At 35.4% G+C, this 18,811-nt stretch overlaps 1 protein-coding gene across 2 annotated transcripts in view; it reads right to left on the reverse strand.

Moving 5' to 3' along the window:
• Positions 1 to 18,811, reverse strand: part of LOC106135681 (mitogen-activated protein kinase kinase kinase 11) — a 39,109-nt gene that overhangs the window by 12,388 nt on the left and 7,910 nt on the right. For both annotated transcript variants that reach the window (XM_060948217.1, XM_060948216.1), the window contains exons 2-4: positions 7,893 to 8,032; positions 3,685 to 3,877; positions 996 to 1,171 (exon numbers count right to left, since the gene is read on the reverse strand). In XM_060948217.1, coding sequence (XP_060804200.1) covers positions 996 to 1,171; positions 3,685 to 3,877; positions 7,893 to 8,032 — 509 coding nt within the window. The remainder of the gene's footprint in view (positions 1 to 995; positions 1,172 to 3,684; positions 3,878 to 7,892; positions 8,033 to 18,811) is intronic.

Consider the following 18,811-nt stretch of genomic DNA (forward strand, 5'->3'; position numbering starts at 1 on the left):
ATTTTGGGAAGCTAGTGGAGAATGGTGGCCCCTAATCCTTAAAAGAAGCAAAATTGGTGCTTAACTCAATATTAAAAAGAGTAAAAAATAATAATTAAAACTAATGTCAACAACACCAAGAATACCACTAACCTCTTCTATAGATTTGCATTCCTATTTGTAAGCATTCAAGAACAAATTCTTATTAGTGATGCAACAAAAATATCATTAAGATAATCTTAGTATTAAAATTTATTCAAAATGCCAAACAAAGAACAGACAGGACATGTTTAACTTATAGCTTTCTGTGACTGTACAGAGTTGAGTGATTGATATAATAATAGGCAGTGCAAATATATATTTTACAAGCCCAATTACAATTTCATTTGTAAACCGGAATTATAGCAAAAAAGTAGACTTATGTAGTACATGATAAAATATATAACAAAGTTTTAGGCATTTAGCTTGCCTTTTTGTCCATATAAGCTATATGGGGGTTCAGTGTTATTTGTACTCGACTGTACAATTAAACCAAATATTAATATAAGAATAAGATAGCTGCACATTTAAGTAACATTTTTAAAGGCATATTTCGTCGAATAAATTACATAGGACTCTCTCAGTGCTATGTAATTTATTCTTTATTGTAACATTTACACTTTGTAAAGTACTTATAATAGGCAGACATAATGCTTATAGCATAATTTAACAGCCTACCATTGGGTTAAGCAGTAGATATAAGTTATGATTAACAAAACTAAGTACTTTATTATAAATTATATTTATATCTTCTGTACCTAAATAAAAAGATAAAGAAGATAGAAAGGAAAAATATAGGACACATTCTTTGTCAAAGTTAGAATCAACAGATATCTATTCGCCTCCTGAAAGTAACCAAAATGTAGCTTTCTCTTGAAACATATGTATTAACATATTCACAGTTCACAGTATGTTTAAAATATTCAAAGAGCTTTAACTAATAAAACTATATACAAGCACTTTCAAACGTTAATTACCTTCTCTTTTCTTCTGAGATCGCCCAGAACCTCTTCAATCTCGACTCTCCACCCGTCCTGCATGGTGTGGAAGGACTCGTGGGGAGCGCGGGTGAATTCTGACTCTCGAATCTCTTCTAGCCGATCCAGAATTTCCGGAAACGAAGGCCGGTCGCGGGGTGTTGAGCGCCAGCAATCTAAAATGATACAAGGAATAAGTTATTCGAATATATCGAAATAAATGCATTTTAATTTTTCATATCGTTAATAACAATAAGAATAAAGGTCAGATGGGAGTCGCTTCGTGTAAGCCCGGGCTCCTCTTCAGAAAAGTGAGATGTAACCTGAACTAACGCCAGAAGGAAGATAAAGAATTAAACATGCATTACAGCACAAAAGATAAGCAACAAAGTTGAAATTTTCCTTTGAACATAATGTTCTTGTTATTAGTGTGAGTTTGTTGATGGCAACCTCATAATATGAGGTTGCCATCAACAAACTCACACTGCCAAGACTTAGCATGTCTCTGGAGCCTTGAAAACTGCTCATGCAAGAAAGGATATCATTGAAATAATTAAATAAAATAACTTGTGTTAAATTCTCCTTTTTTTTCTCATCAAGAGTTTGACCAAAAGGCATTATTTTGTAAGAAATTCTATCAGGAATTAGTACATACATACATACATAAAATCACGCCTCTTTCCCGGAGGGGTAGGCAGAGACTACCTCTTTCCACTTGCCACGATCTCTGCATACTTCTTTCGCTTCGTCCACATTCATAACTCTCTTCATACAAGCTCGGCGGTTTCGGGTACTTTTGACCTGACCCTTTACCAGGACGTCCTTAATTTGATCAAGATACGTTCGTCTAGGTCTTCCCACTCCGACCTTTCCCTCCACACTCTCCTTGTATATCTGCTTAGTCAACCTGCTTTCATTCATCCTCTCCACATGACCGAACCATCTTAACATACCCTTTTCTATTCCTGTAACTACATCTTCTTTCACATCACAACATTCCCTTATCACGCTGTTCCTTATCCTGTCACTCAATTTCACACCCATCATACTCCTTAACGCTCTCATTTCCACTGCATTTATTCTGCTTTCATGCTTCTTTTGCCATACCCAACTTTCACTCCCATACATTAATGTCGGGACCAACACGCCCCTGTGCACAGCCAGTCGAGCCTTTTTGGATAGTTTCTGACTGCTCATAAAGGCATGCAAAGCTCCATTCACCATGTTCCCCGCGTTCACTCTCCTTTCAATATCACTATCATACTTGCCATCTGATGTAAACTTTGATCCTAGATATACAAACTCTTTCACTTGCTCCACTTTTTCTCCTCCAATCAAAATATTACATGCTGTCATTTCTTTCTCCATTTCAAAAACCAGTGTTTTAGTTTTACTTACGTTCACTTTCATTCCTTTCTCTTTTAAAGCTTCATGCATACAGTTTACCATCTCCTGTAACTCCTCCGCTGATGACGCCAGTATAACCTGATCGTCGGCATAGAGCAGACATTTGACGAGTAACTCATTCATCCTTAATCCACTTTTAGACTCTTTCAAATCTGTCAAACAGCTATCCATAAATAGGTTGAACAGCCACGGTGACGCAACACATCCTTGCCTAACGCCTTTCTCAATCTTAAACCACTCAGTGTGCGCTCCGTTTATCCTGACACAAGCACTCGAATCCTCATATAAGGATTTCAGTGCTCGTATTAAGAGACTGCTCACCCCATGCATAGAAAGTGCTGACCACAATTCATTCCTCTCAACTCTGTCATAGGCCTTTTCCAGATCTACGAATGTGCAATAGACTTTTTGACTCTTGGCCAAAAACTTTTCGGCTATGCACCGCAAGGAAAAGACCTGATCAGTACATCCCATTCCCTTTCGAAATCCCGCTTGAGCATCCCATATTTTGTCATCAGTTTCATTCCTGACTCTATTAATCAATACCTTAGCATACAATTTGCCGACGACGCTAAGCAGGCTTATACCACGATAATTTTTGCAGTCCAGCTGTGACCCTTTTCCTTTGTAAAGTGGCACGATAACAGCCTTACACCAATCTTTTGGTACTCGGCCGCTTCTCCAACACAAATTGAAAAGGCAGTACAACTGACTAGCTACTACGCCTTTTCCTGCTTTAAGCATCTCGACCGACACTCTATCACACCCAGCAGCCTTTCCCGCTTTCATACTCTTAAGTGCTTCCACAATTTCGAACATTTCAATTTCGCCTTCCATCTCATTCTCTTTTTCTTCGCTATAGCAGAAATCTTTCTTATTTCCTTCCTTTTTTTCAAATAAACTTTCAAAATAGTCCTTCCATATCTTTAGTACACATTCTTCTCCTTTCACAACGCAGTACATACATACATAAACATAATCACGCCTTTATACCTTAAGAGGTAAACAAAGGTAACAGTCGCATTGAAGATTGAAAGGCTACGTTCAGCTGTATCTGCCTATACCTATATTACCTACCGAAAAGACCATACCGTAATATATTGCCGTAATATAATAACAAGAACATTATGTTCAAAGGAAAATTTCAACTTTGTTGCTTATCTTTTGTGTTGTAACGACCATCAGACCCGCCCATTAGGAGTTCCCACAGAAGAACCCCTTAAAAACAAACTTCAAAACAATAGATGTAGAGTTTAACACAAATGTTCTGATCAAATCGTACCTTGCATAAGCAGTTTCCAGGGCTCTGGACAAGTGCTGGGTATTGGCAGTGTGAGCTTGTTGATAGCAACCCCGTACGCGACCGCCAACGCGTCTATGCCCTTGTACGGGGTCTCGCCCGTCAGTAGTTCCCACAGGAGTACGCCGTACGACCATACGTCTGACGCGCGGGAAAACGTTGAGTTCTTTATCACCTGGAAATTAAAATTAATTTTATTCGGTCAACTTAAGGCAATAATTTCTTTACAGACAAAATGCCTGTTCTGTATATGTAATTTTCCTAGTTTTATAAAATTATGGGCAGAATTCAACATGTTTGTAACTTTCACATTCAAATGTAACTAACTTTTATAAACTGAACACTTCAATAAGAATTAAATTTCCTTTAAAAATAGAAAAAAAAAAGATTGGCTGGGAATCGAACCAAGAATGGTTCCTTCTAGCGGAATGCCGTGTCAACCACTAAGCCTAGGAGGTCATCGTTCATCTGAACCCGTATCTAAACACCGCTCGAGTGGAACGGAACGGCCGTGAACTGACTGTTAATTAGCATTAAAATAACGTTGCTGATGCGATGGCTGTTAGGACGGCGATTTAATTAAAGAATAGACCGATTGAATAATAGTTGCAGATATTACGCCGGCTATTAACTAATCTATAGAGCTGGGTCGTTCTTCTTTTAAACCTACATTTTGAATAAAAATTTGCACAGTTTTGAAAAAATATTTACATTGTATGAACGTCTTCATATACATATATTCTAATAGACGACTTTCTACTCTATCAGAAAAAGTTATTGGCCGCGAAGTTTACAGATTTTTGTAGGATTTTCATGACTTTTTAGAGAGAATCGACTCAAAAAGTTACATTTCCGTCACGAAACCTTTTATTTTATTCTATTAACTGCTGTTCGTTAAAAAAACTTTTACTTTTGTAAAACATAAATTAACCAAAATGAAGTTTAAAAAAACATAATAATACTATTTATTTGTATTTATAAATATATTTTATTGATGTTCGAATACCACTCTGTTACATTTACTGCTGATATAAAGTTAATTTTTGCTGTAAATTAAAATTTAGTATTATTTACAAATAAATAAGTTTTGCACAGATGGCAATTTCATAAAATATTGTAAATAAAAAACCTCCAATGTTGCACTAGTTATAACTAAATATATTTACGACCAAAACAATTTTCCTAACAGGAGACAACCATTGTGACAGAGTAGTAACTTGTGTGACGGAGTTGTTATTCTAGGGGATGCCAGGCTCTCTTTTGCAATAGTTTGCAATCAAATACATTTGTTTTTATAGAATCATATTCATTTATTTTTATAAATCTTAATCAGTACATACACACATACATAAAATCACGCCTCTTTTCAGGAGGGATAGGCAGAGACTACATCTTACCACTTGCCACGATCTCTGCATACTTCCTTCGCTTCATCCACATTCATAACTGTCTTCATGCAAGCTTGGCGGTTGTGGGTACTCTCGACCTGACCCTTTACCAGGACGTCCTTAATTTGATCAAGATACGTTCGTCTAGGCCTTCCCACTCCCACCTTTCCCTCCACACTCTCCTTGTATATCTGCTTAGTCAACCTGCTTTCATTCATCCTCCTACATGACCAAACCATCTTAACATACCCTTTTCTATTCCTGTAACTACATCTTCTTTCACATCACAACATTCCCTTACGACGCTGTTCCTTATCCTGTCACTCAATTTTACACCGATCATACTCCTTAACGCTCTCATTTCCACTGCATTTATTCTGCTTTCGTGCTTCTTTTGCCATACCCAACTTTCACTCCTATACATTAATGTCGGGACCAAATGACCAAAAGACTCTTTCAAATCTATCAAACAACTATCCATTAATACCTAGGTTGAACAGCCACGGTGACGCAACACAACCTAACGCCTTTCTCATTCTTAAATGTCTCAGTGTGTGCTCCGTTTAATCCTCTCGAGTCCTCATATAAGGATTTCAGTGCTCGTATCTAGAGACTGCTCACCCCATGCATAGAAAGTGCTGACCACAATTCATTCCTCTCAACTCTGTCATAAGCCTTAATCAGTCTTCAACATTATCATATAATATGATAAGGTGAGATCAAACTGAAACAATAAATGAAATCACATTTGAGATTAGAGCTTCTTAGACTCGTGAGAGCTGTAGCCCTCGTTACATCATCCCGCAAAAAGAACAATCTTTCGTACAAGATCAGAATGCTTTGGTAGAACGCTCTTGTATATCAAAGGTCGGTCTACGCCTATTGCATCTCTTACTAATTCGATCTGCACTCGAGACTCTATTACGATACGGGTTTGGAAAACCGATTGAATGAGGCGTTTTTCTCTTCGACTTTTGACAGTCTTGTATCGTTCTTTAATGGCATTATATATATAAATATATATAATGCCATTAAACGATAGAACGTTGCACTTCTTTGTGTTCTGACTATTATTTTCATTTAATCATTTTCCTCTTTTTTGCTGCTGCCTTTTTGTTTTCACTGTTTTATTTTTTCTTGATACTTAACATTATCTCTGTATAACTTTATTCTATCTCTTTTCATTATTTTTCTTGCCTTGGAACTGCGCGTTGATACTTCAGAGGGAGTCGGTGTTGTCGGTGTGCACGTGGAGTTTCTCTTGGACATTCTGGTGTTTGCGATGGAGCCGGTGTGTTCAAAAGTGCCTCTTCAAGCTTCTTTTTCTTCTCCCTTCATTTTTTATTAGCTTCTTGCCATCTTCGCTTTTGAATTCGATGTTCTCGCTCGCTCATATCAGCCACTAGCTTTTTTCGTATCTTTCTAAATCTTTGCGTTTTCTTCAGCCACTTTCTCAGGGTCATTAACTCTTTCGGGCGACAAATCCATTGTCTTTCTGCAGCTGTTAATGTCTTCTGTTACACCTTGATGTTATCTGGTGATAGAAAATAAGTAATTAGTATCTAAATGACAACAGAAGATTTTCCGTAGGAATAATTATCCTAATAACTACCAAAACTAATAATTTTTTTAAAGTATTTCTTGAATTAAGCATAAATTTAACAAAAACATTATTTATATTACCCCACCGTCACGTACTTACCACTTCGTCACAATAACTATGTGACAAAATTGTCGTGTGACGGAAGGGTAAATTTAAAAAGTTGATTATATTTAAAAGTTAACATAGAATTTGATAATTTACATGTCGAGCATAAAATATTTCTTATTACGTAAGAGTAAACAACAAAAAGTAACAATGATCATTATAATTTCAATCAATTACTTACGAAACGAAGCGGTAGTCGTTTAAAAACACGCGCGTCCTGACACTGCGTTTGGGCGACTGAGGCGCTGCCTTCTGTTCGCAGACGGGAACATGTAGGGAGGGTTGAAAGGGGGTAATTCCCTTGGTTCGCATGCCACAAGGACGAGCAGCAACAGCACGTATTTCGTTTGACAACCCACGTGACAGAATTTACCACGCAAAACATTAGGTAGAGGGAGACGAGTATTTGAGATTTTTTAATAATTTTATTCATAGTATTAAAAATTAACTATTACTGTTACACGATAGGTAATATATTAAAGAGATTTAGGATATTTTTACATTTTGGGTCATAATATATTTTTTTCGTAATATTATAGATAACACGTAAGCTCATGTATCGGGAGACATAATGATTTTGTATGAAAACATCTCTGTCACGCGGATTCACAACTCTGTAACTTACTTTTTACAGTGAAATTATTTAATTAATATATTATTTAAATATGTGCGGTCATTGTATGTATAGTACAGTGTATATTAAAATGTAATTTTGAAAAAATATTGATAATTCACGTGTTTTATTTTTAACGGTCTGGCGAAGACACCTTTATGTAGGTTAAAAAGAAGAACGACCCAGCTACACAAAAAAGAATGTAGCGATTACGAATAAGATTTGTCATTGAAACAAAAATAATAGATGCAATTCGTATCCATTTCATGTTTTCCGCTGCACAATATGAGAAGTGCCCCCCCTTGTTAGACATGTACTTTTGAGACCCATCTAAAATTCAACCAGAAGCACGATACGATTTTTATGAAAATTGCCAGGAACAATGCTATGCACCATAAGATTCAGTGTACCTATTTTAATTAAATTTTAAACTCATATTGAAAACTGGTAAACGTCTATGGAAATAAATAACGTAACCCACCTCTGGCGGCATCCAGGCGTAGGTCCCCGCCGCAGACATCCGTGTGGTCTTGTACACTTCCCGCGCCAGCCCAAAGTCTGTGATCTTCAACGTCTTGTCTTCTAACGTGTCGTCAGGCAGGATTGTCTCGCTGAGCAACACTGGAAACAACAAACAGGCATACATTATTATATGTATACGCAATTGACATTGATTTTAACGAAAGCGGTGCCACGTAGGATAGGACGTGGGTTTGATCTGAAATGCTAAGTTAATAATTTGAATGTAGTCATACTTAGATAAGTTGATAGATATAATATTATTTTGGTACAGAAATTAGCATACGTAGTAAGAAAACTGCGTTGTATTTATGTTATGAAGATACTGTAATGTGATATTCTCTGTTTCCAATCATCTACATATATTGCATTCCCAGCAATTTGCCTACTTAAAAATTCGGCGTCAATGTTCCCTAAGAACCAACACGGGAGCTTTTTCTCAATTAAATTTTCAAGTCGTATCATAAACAAATATTAACGAGACGTTTGAATCGTACAATCCGGAAGAATTTATCGTAATCTTATCTTCAAGCAGGTAAAAGTGGATTATTAACATTCCATATGGCCCACGATCTGGTAAATACCTAAAAAAGGTTTCATAGAAAGGCAACCTTCAAAGCACCGCAATGCAATTTCTCGTGCGGTCAGATGACGTGATCAGACAACACAAACAGTTTAACGATCAGCCACACAACGCGAGGGTTCATTGAAAATTTATCATCGCTGGGATCCATACATATCGTCTGATTTATATGACCGCAAATTTAGTTCTTTTTTTTAAACAAGTGAGAATATCGGAAAACTCGTGTCGCTGTTTTATGAAAAAACCAGCCATGTTAAAATTTTTTTACTCCAGTCAAGTCCATAAGTACGTAATTTTTTTTATAAAACATTGATAAATTACATTTAGTTTATTCCAGATCTGCGATTTGAAAAGGGGAAAATCTAATAGGGACGATATAAACCTGTTTTTACTGTAACGAAGAAATGTATAAAGTTTTAATAGTTAGCTAATGACGCTGAAGATTAATTGATGCTATTTTAATGTCTGATTTATACAGGATACTTTAGCACATATGGAAGTTATCGGGTATCCTGATGGTCTGGTAGCAAAAAAAAAAATAGAATACAGGATGTAATAGACATGACTAAGTAATGTATTCCAAGTTCCGAGGAAAGAACTGGATCGTCGATGTGGTTTTTATTGATATTTATAAGTCCTGTTTTCAAGTTATCAAGATCCTGTTTGATGTAGCTGGTGATGTGAAAATATATATATTTATATAGGCCTTCAAATGAAGCATATTTGACACCCACGAAATGGAAAAAGGATTTAAGTTCAAAGTATGTATGTATAGTCTTCTTCATCCTGGCCTTAGTCCCGATTGCAACTTCTTTACTCTAGTGAGGAGCCCGGGCGTATGCCTTAGACCATAGATCCTGGATTGGGTGAGTTTGGAAGTTTTTACACGAAGCGACTCTCATTTGACCTCCGCCCCTTTTGCAGGTAAACCTAACCCGTATTGGATAAATCATAGTTACACATCCAGTTTCCTCAATATGCAGGTTTACTCACGATGTTTACCCTTACCGTAGAAGCATCGGTAAGTATTCAAAAAATTTACATAACTTCTAAATTAGTCATTTGCATGGCAGAAGTGGGATTCGAACCTGTGCCTTTCTGCGCATCACGCATTTATACCGGGTACCTTACCGATTCGACCATCAACGCTCTCTTGTACAGTATGCAGTATGTAGTAGTAGCATGGTGTAAATCGACACATTACACTGCGAAAATTATACTTTCGGTACCCTGGCATACCGAAAACGGGTCGAGAACGTTGCGTATAATTCATACGTCCATCATGCTACCACACAAAGGGACAGCCCGTCCGTCTGACATGACATCCAATTGTTGCCGAATTATATGAGTATCAAATGGTGTAATTTTTTATTCCGACGCCGCCGAAAATCGTTATCGCGGTCATTATGTTAAAGAGGTACCTACGTTTTGTATGCAGATCATATCTCTGAAGTCGATGGAATCATTTCCGACATCGCAGATTTATGTTTTATCCGTTTGATGTAAGGAAAATGGGTAAAGAAAATTTTGCAATTGTTTCCATTAAATTATACTGATACCAGAAAAATATTGCCCATTTGTAACACTACAACTCAATGCAATTTAATTTTTCTTTGAGTGACAACATAACTAAACAGAACGTATTCTTATTAAGAAAAACCTTCAGACTTGCATTTAAGATTGGTGTGATATTAAGATACTATAATTGTTTTTTTCATGTCGTCAGGTTTCTCGGAATTATATGGAAAAATGTCGGGCTATCCAATGCGCACGCGACTTGATGGCGCGGCACTGCAGCCAACAGGCGACGAAAGATAAATTATTCAGGAGACGAACTCGGGGGAAGTTACAGCCGGATACAGATCCGGTTCCTCTCCGGTGGCGTCATAAAAAATTGGACGTTATTATATCCTCTTATTGATTTTGGTCAGTTGGATTAGTTATTAAAATTTTAGATGAGACGTTAGATGAGCCTCGTAAAAACAAATACATACATATAATCACATCTATATCTATACTAATATAATGAAGCTGAACAGTTTGTTTGTGTTTGTTTGAACGCGCCAATCTCAGGAACAACTGGTTCGAATTGAAAAATTATTTTTGTGTTGAATTGACCATTTATCGAGGAAGGCTTTAGGCTATATAACATCAGGCTGCAACTATAATGAGCGAAGAAATCAATGGAAAATGTGAATGAAAAGCGGGAAGTTATTCATCCTTGAGGGCTTCAATGATGTCCAAAATAACTCTTCCACGCGAACGAAGTCGCGGGTACAGCTACATACATATAATCATGTCTATGTTTCTTGCAGAATAAACAGAGCCAAGTCATGCAAAGATCGAAATGCTTTTCGTTCAGCTTATAAAAAACGATTTCATTAAACGTGTTTTTATAATCATTGAGATCTATCAAAAGTAAATAAAAAAAAAGTTCAATTAGAATTAGAAAATACTTTATGTATTAAACAAAGCTCATTGATCCACGTTAGCAAATAACCAAGTTCGGCGGCAGTTTTCTTTTTGAAGAATACATTTATATTATAACATTATTACTTTTAATTACTAGGTATAGATACAGTCACAAACGTAATATAAGAATCTCTTGACTACCTCATTCAGTTAAAAATTATAATCTTGAAAATTATAAAACCATTTAAGATATTTACTGTTTTATAACCTGTTCGGTAAAGATAACGAGCCTAGCCTGTATTTGATACAAATCGGCGAGCTTCTACTCAACTTATGAATATAGTATAGTAAGCCCTTTTAGATGATAATAATAGAACAGTTATCGATTAAAAACACGGGGAAAGCAACACAGTTTCTATCTGACCAAGCAACCGTTTTGAATATATAATAACAGGCAAGTTTGTCACGAATAAACAGGTTTAAATATAGATTTTTTTTCCTTTCTCGTGTGCCGACTTTGAAACCGTTTTGATGAAGCTTCTAATAAGTAATTACTTTATTTTTATGAAATTATTTATTTTGAAAGGTAATATTCTGTGTTTTAAGCGTCTACCTGTTAACGTTATTAATATTGAGCCAGAACAACAAAAAAAAAACATGTGTATTGTTTGCCGCTATAACAAAAAAACACTAAAAAGTTTAAGAAAATATAAACTAAGAGGGATATATATTTCCTTTAAATATTTTGTGTTTGTTGTTAAAGCAGAAACGGAAATACATAATTTGTGAATATTTCAGCTTTCTAGCTATTCACAGTTTGTGAGATACAGCTGGGTAACAGACAGACATACTGACGGACAGACAGCGGAGGCTTAGAAATAGGGTCCCGTTTTACCATTTAGGTACGAATCCCAAAAAGAATCTATAGAAAGATGGTAATGCCTTTTTATAATGGACAAGTGGGGCTAAAAATAGACAAGCTATGAATAAATTGGCCTGAATTTAATTGGCACGGCAACCTCGGCAATTCAGGTGATAGTACATAAATGACTTTTATTAATACTAACAGGTTTTATTATAATCTAATAACAGAGTATATGAGCGTTGCGACATTTCTTTACGTACAAGACGACCTTTGCGAGAAAAGTGACGCGCTCTTAGTTTTATTGAATTAGTTAGAGTTGTTCATAACATCATTTATAATATTATCTTTAAATCGACCTGCACTGCACATGTGTATTACAAACATTTCGATGGAAAAAGACAGGTTTTATGAGTACACAAAATTTATTTTGTTATATCTAAGGTAAATATTTATTTACAGTAAAAATGACACCCAAACTTAGTTCAAAAAGTCTGCAGAGGGTTGGTTTTCTTACATAAGTTAGGGTTGGCTAAGTCAATAGAGGGGTGAGGGTGCAGTGCAGTTGGGAAATTGCTATCTGGCACATCGAGCGGTATGGCAAATATTATGCAGCGAAAGGGTGGGCTTCGGCGGAAGTGGCGTAATATTTTAAAGGTACACGGACGAAAATAACACTCCTAAAATAAAAGCCTGAGAAAGTAGCACCATTATGTGGAATTGAATTTAAATATTCACTAGTCTAGCAAAGGCATGAAAAAGTTAATATTTACAATCAATAAAATGTAGGTAAAATCGACTGAGTCTGTATAACAACTTAATAAGTAATGAAATAATTAAACCATTTAAAAGAGTTGCTGCCATCAAAAGCTTAACTGATATTAAAGTTTAAATATTACATTTTCTTTTGGATTTTGTTCCAGGCGTACGATTGTAACGTAATTTTATTACAGACTCCACTGCGGTCGACGTTTATGATCGGTCGTATATGACGCCAAATTTTATTTTATACCACTTCCCGTCGGTTTCCGCTTATTTTTCAACTTGCTGGAAAACAAATATCTATTTGAATAATGAGATTTATTATTTTGTACATTTATTTTCATATTACAGGATTTCTAACCCATTGTAACGTTAATAGTTTAAGTAATTGTTTGTCTTACATGCTCTTTATTGTTATCAATTAACTACAAGAACCCTTTTTCTGTCGTGTTTTCTGTGAATTTTCTACGGGAACTATTCGGCCAGCGGCAACTTTAAATGTTCAATTGAATGTTGGACGGAAAATTTATTTCCTGGAACCAAGTAGAATTCCCGTTGCCAGTTGTCCGTTAAAATTTAATCAATTCAAGTAAAATACAGAAAATATTGCATTTCCTTTAAAACAGTATAAAATTTTATACATACATATAATCACGTCTATATCCATTGCGGGGTAGACAGAGCCACCAGTCTTGAAAAGACTGATAGGCCACGTACAGCTGTTTGGCTTAATGATTCAAATAGTGACAGGTTGCTAGCCCATCGCCTAAAAGAAGTATCCAAAGATATACCCTTAATCGCCTTTTACGACATCCGTGGGAAAGAGATGGAGTAGTCCTATTATTTTTTCTATTAGTGCCGGGAACCACACGGCACTAGTCTTTTTAAAACTGTTGGCGATGTGGACGTGACTATATGTATGTATGTAGAACAAAAATTAGATAACTTGCCTATTATTATAAATTTAAGATAATATGTGGCTTCCATGGCCGTTTGGCAATTTGTTTTTTAACCTTTATCCACATAGTTTAAACTTAAATATAGCCAGCCTGGATAACTAGCACTATTGTTTGAAAAGGGGTTAGTGACATTGATGGACGACTTCTAATGAACTGTTGTTACGAAAACACTAGCTTTTATTACAAATGGAAAAGTAGTTCGACGATTAAGTTTATTTACCCCTGAATTTTTATTTGTTTATCTTGGTTTTCGTCGCTGCGGGAGGTTATCTTTGTTAAAACGAAATGTGTTATGAATGGAAATTGTTATGAACGTTTTGTTTAAAACAATACATCAATTTCTACTTCGAAATAGAAAAAATGCCATTTTATTATTCCAGTTGCAAAACGTTCTACGTAAACTACAAAATAAAATAAAAAAAGAAACTGCGTTCGGTAGTAATTGGATGGATACGGTAACAATATGTGTAAACAAAATTTCAGCACCTCTTGTTTGAATGTAAACATTTTCAACGTTCCCCCTTCTCATTTTCACTGCACCATATAGGAAGGTACTTCGCTTACGGTTATTGTTAGAAATGCACGCACTCAAACTCCAATTAATATGAGTGACGAAAGGGAGCAAGTACTCTCTTTTAAAACTATTATTGCCATAGTTTTCCTTCTTTGAATACTTAATGAGATGCGGCTCCGCCATCTCAACGACCTCGAGATACTCAGCTTGATGAAAATTCTTCGTCTCTTCATTGCCGTTTCAATTATTTTAAACACTTACGTTTTTTTCTTGAATGGTCTACGCAGTTATTTATCAGCTATGTTGTAACTCTTTGAAATAATTGTCGGGTAGTTTGTAAAGGAATAGGTATACATATTTATATTTTTTTGTTACTGGGCAATTTAACGTATCTAATACTGTTATGTCTTAAGTTTCATCTTTTGCATTAAAGTTTTACTTTTTACTAGAGAACGCTAACGGCTCTACCTGCGTAAAATGTTAATTCCCATAGGTACATAAAATCACGCCTTTTTCCCGTAGGGGTAGGCAGAGACTACATCTTTCCACTTGCCACGATCTCTGCATACTTACTTCGCTTCATCCACATGCATAACTCTCTTCATGCAGCTCGCATCAAGTTTCGGGTACTCTTGACCATTCCCGCGGGAATTTCCAAAAAATCCTCTCTTGTTGGTCCCCTACACACCCCCAAAAGGACAACTCATACCAAACTTCAACTTTCTACGTTCAGTAGTTTGGGCAGTGCGTTATCCGTCAGTCACTCAGTTCAGTATTCAGTAACAGAACTTAGTGATATATAAATATATAGATAAATATACAATGTCACTATCAAGTTAAACTAAATATTCTCGAACATCACCCTATCCTATGAAATAGAAGACAATGAATACACGTTTAATAAAACGAACTTAAATAAATACCAAAACTACGATATGCATTGATGAATAATACGATTATCAAGGGCTTGTAGTTAGAAACAGTTTATTTATTAAAACAAAATGAAATTATTGCGGTTGCGCTGGCGCCTGTGACAGACAGGCCACCCACGCTCGTATAAACATTAGTGTAAATAAACTTAGGCCCCACTAAGATCTGTCTGTATATCAGGTCGGGATTATTTTCATAGGAACTACCGTTATAATATATGTGGGTTTAAAAATAATATTTAGTAGGGATTATTAATCATCCAATAATGACATATTAAATAATTATAGTTAAAGATTCAGATATTTTTCTAAGCTTTTAGATATTTTATTTTGGCTTTGGAAAACAGACGAACTACGTCCAATCCAAGTGATCTAATTATTAAGAAATGCAAAGTGGAAAGGATGTAATAATTTTAAACCGTTAAAAGGGTATAACGCAAGAAAAATGATATTCATCTAAGTGAATTACCTGTACAATTTTGACATTACAAACCATAAAGAGGGAAGAAGCTAAGTTGTAGCCATAAAAACGAAACCAGCTGCAAAAAATTGGCTACGCGCGTACGACAAATGCGCATAGTTTTGTAATCTGGCGCCTGGCGCCGACGGTCACAGACAGATAACAGCCTCCTACTGAATAGCTCAAATACCTACCTAAGTTTATTTACATGTAAAATAAATAAAATATTTTATTTTTTTAGGTTTCAGGATCCAGTTATATACTGCTTTACTTATCAGTTTCAAAATTTTTCTAATAACAAAAAGATCACTTACCTAATGAACCGTAATTTGAAATCAAAGTAAAAAAATTTTTTAAATTGTTTCAGAAATAAAGTGTCACAAAGATTAACATAATTAAATGATTAACTCATTACCCTTTCCTTGGCTTTACCATAGTCGGATTAAAAACATGAAAACAACGGCATGAAATGAAACCAAAAACTACTGACTTTTTGCTGTTGCTGCAAATGAATACTTAAGGCCAATAAGTATAATAAAAATCTTAATTAGCTACTTGTTTGGCTAAGGACACGCTTAAACGCCTATAAGGTTTAATCAAATCGATCATAGTACATATAATAAAATATTGTTGATATGTAGTGCAACGGATAACGAGGTAAGGAAGGGAGACTTTTGAAGATTTAGGTATGAATATTTTAGAATGGCAGCAAAAGAACAAGTGTATTGTGTGTGAATAAAAATTTAAATTTATATTTTTACAATCTCAGCGAAGGAAAACTTAAACAATCCGACAGGAATATCTTGAGTAATTTACTGCTACCAACCTAAAATTAAACATTTATATGTACTTTAAACAAAGTCACAAGAATGTTGTTAAATAGGTACGTATTTTAACATTATAAAATAAAAAAAACTACCACCTATGCTTGGACCTTGGAGGGACTCTGTGGCGCAGCGGTAGTGCGCTTGTCTGTGACACTGGAGGTCCCAGGTTCGAATCCCGGTCAGGGCATGATGAGAAACGAACTTTCTCTGATTGGCCTGGGTCTTGGATGTCTATCTATAAAGTATTTATTATAAAATATAGTATGGTTGAGTTAGTATCTCGTAACACAAGTCTCGAACTTACTACGAGGCTAACTCAATCTGTGTAATTTGTCCCGTATATATTTATTTATTATTATGTTATTGTCCGAAAAGAGAGAAGGTTATAAATAAATTGTAAACGCTCGAGATCAATGTACGAATATAATCAGGTGTGGATGTCCTTGTCTAGGAGTCATTTCGTGGAACACGATAATCTTTGACTACTTGCATAGTGTAAGAACGTGATTAGTGTGTCAGATTTCGCGTGATCACATATATATTTCTAATAAATACTAGCTTTAGTATTATAGTAGTCTTTTGGACTTTGGTTAACTAAAATTGCGTAATATATATATGTAACCATCACATCGGGTAGGATCATCAGGGGTTATTTGTCTTTCTTTTTTGCGAATCTAAGTACTCGAAGGTTCTCAGGTCATCATGATCTAAGTGTAGAAGTTCGAGCGAGGATACCTCTTCATAAATTAATGTAAAATTTTCAGAGAGAGTATAGTGGTAAAAGTGCCAGTACCTTCAAGTAAACAATAAATAAATAAATTGTTAGGAGCTTCACGGCTCGGTTGTATAAATGATTTTACATGCAAACTTGTTAATGAAAAATTTTAAGCCTATTTTTTACATATACTTGAGGATAACGATTTTACTTAAATGGTTTTACGATTTCCCATACTATTTCGTATGAGTAGTAACAATAGTATTTATTTTGCATACGAATTTTATGTAAGAAGCCTTATACTAAGGCAGCAGAAAAAGGTAACAGTTATAAGTAGTTATAACAATGTAAATTTCTCAATGAGTTGTCCTTTAATTATTAATTAGTAAAAAAAATTACAACAGCGTTGTACCGCCGCGGGCGCAGCATTAAAGTTCAATAGTACGGGTGCGGCCGATTAAGCCTTATACAGAGGTTCTTATCTTAATTGTACTCTCTTGTAATAAATCTCGTGTTTCATCTGGCTTTCATTACTGCGTGTAAACATCGACAAGCTATTAGACTTGCCAATAACTTTATTAATAAAAAATGTTCATTTCATTTACGTTTGAATCTATAAACTGAATGAACAAATAACTACAGAAGCAATACCTCACTAAAGTTTTAGAACGGTCCATAAAAGCAATTACGAGTATATATCCAGCTGATTAAAGGTTTGTTTAGCTTATATTTCTTTACAGATTCAGCTCTATCGAATCCCAGTCCCAGGAAGTATAAAGCTATACTAGAAAACACGTTGGAAAGGAAATTTAATTTAAAGTTACCGAAATTATTTGAAATATAGGTCGTAGGTCTAACTATTTTTAAAAACGTTTTCAGTTCATAATTCTGTGATGGAAAGCCATGGTACGTGGTTAATGCATCTTCATGGCTTTTGTTTTAGGCAACGCTCGTAAATAAACTCAGCTGATAAAACTGCTACCTACGTGCCACACTCAAGTTATTGTTGACGTAACGTTAGTGCGTATATCGTCACCCTACTAGTGGTAACAATAACACCGAAGTGTATCCGTGTGTTCCACTTTGTTAATTTCTAAAGAAAACCATTCCTTATCTGTGGTCGAGCTTGTTTGCGATATGGCGTATCTATAGCTTCTCAACACGAACGGACCAAGTGTCGTGGTCTCTCCCACATACCTTATGGGGCACTCAAACGTTTCGTCAGGTTTCACTCTAGTAACGTAAACAATACTGTGGTCAACGAAATTACGACTTTATGCGTTGCTCACGAGGGCTCATTTCAGTAGATTGAAAGACGTGTCGCAACCGACGCATTCCAATCGGTCCTGGCTCCTTATGTTGTAGCGTGAAATAATTGTATATTAGAGAATTGTTTGTTAATTAGTTAGTAGGACAAGACTTCACTTATCTTAAAAGATAAAAAGAAGGCTGTAACTCGTGTCGTAACGAAAGAATGACGTTTTTTATGGTCTCGTGCTGCGTTAATGTGGCATATATAATTCATATAGGTAAGTGTGTAATTATTGACCTCTTTCAAGTGGACACTTGAAAACTTTTAAACTACAAGTTTCAAGGAAATGTTTTAAATAAGAGAAAACACAATGCCATTACTTAAATGACTATACTAGCTCGTCAGACAGTGCCAATGTCGCAAATTTCCAAGTTTTATTTATTGTCTTTAATAACACAATATTTCGAAAACGGCAGTAGTAACGATAATTGAGTTGATTTCACTTGATTATGTATAGATGGTCTCAAGATTGCCATATAAATACCTAAGTAACAACATAAAATAATTAAAATAATAAGATATGAGATTAAAACAATTATCACAGCA

This window comes from Amyelois transitella, chromosome 15, assembly GCF_032362555.1.
Source record: "Amyelois transitella isolate CPQ chromosome 15, ilAmyTran1.1, whole genome shotgun sequence".
Lineage (NCBI taxonomy): Eukaryota > Metazoa > Arthropoda > Insecta > Lepidoptera > Pyralidae > Amyelois > Amyelois transitella.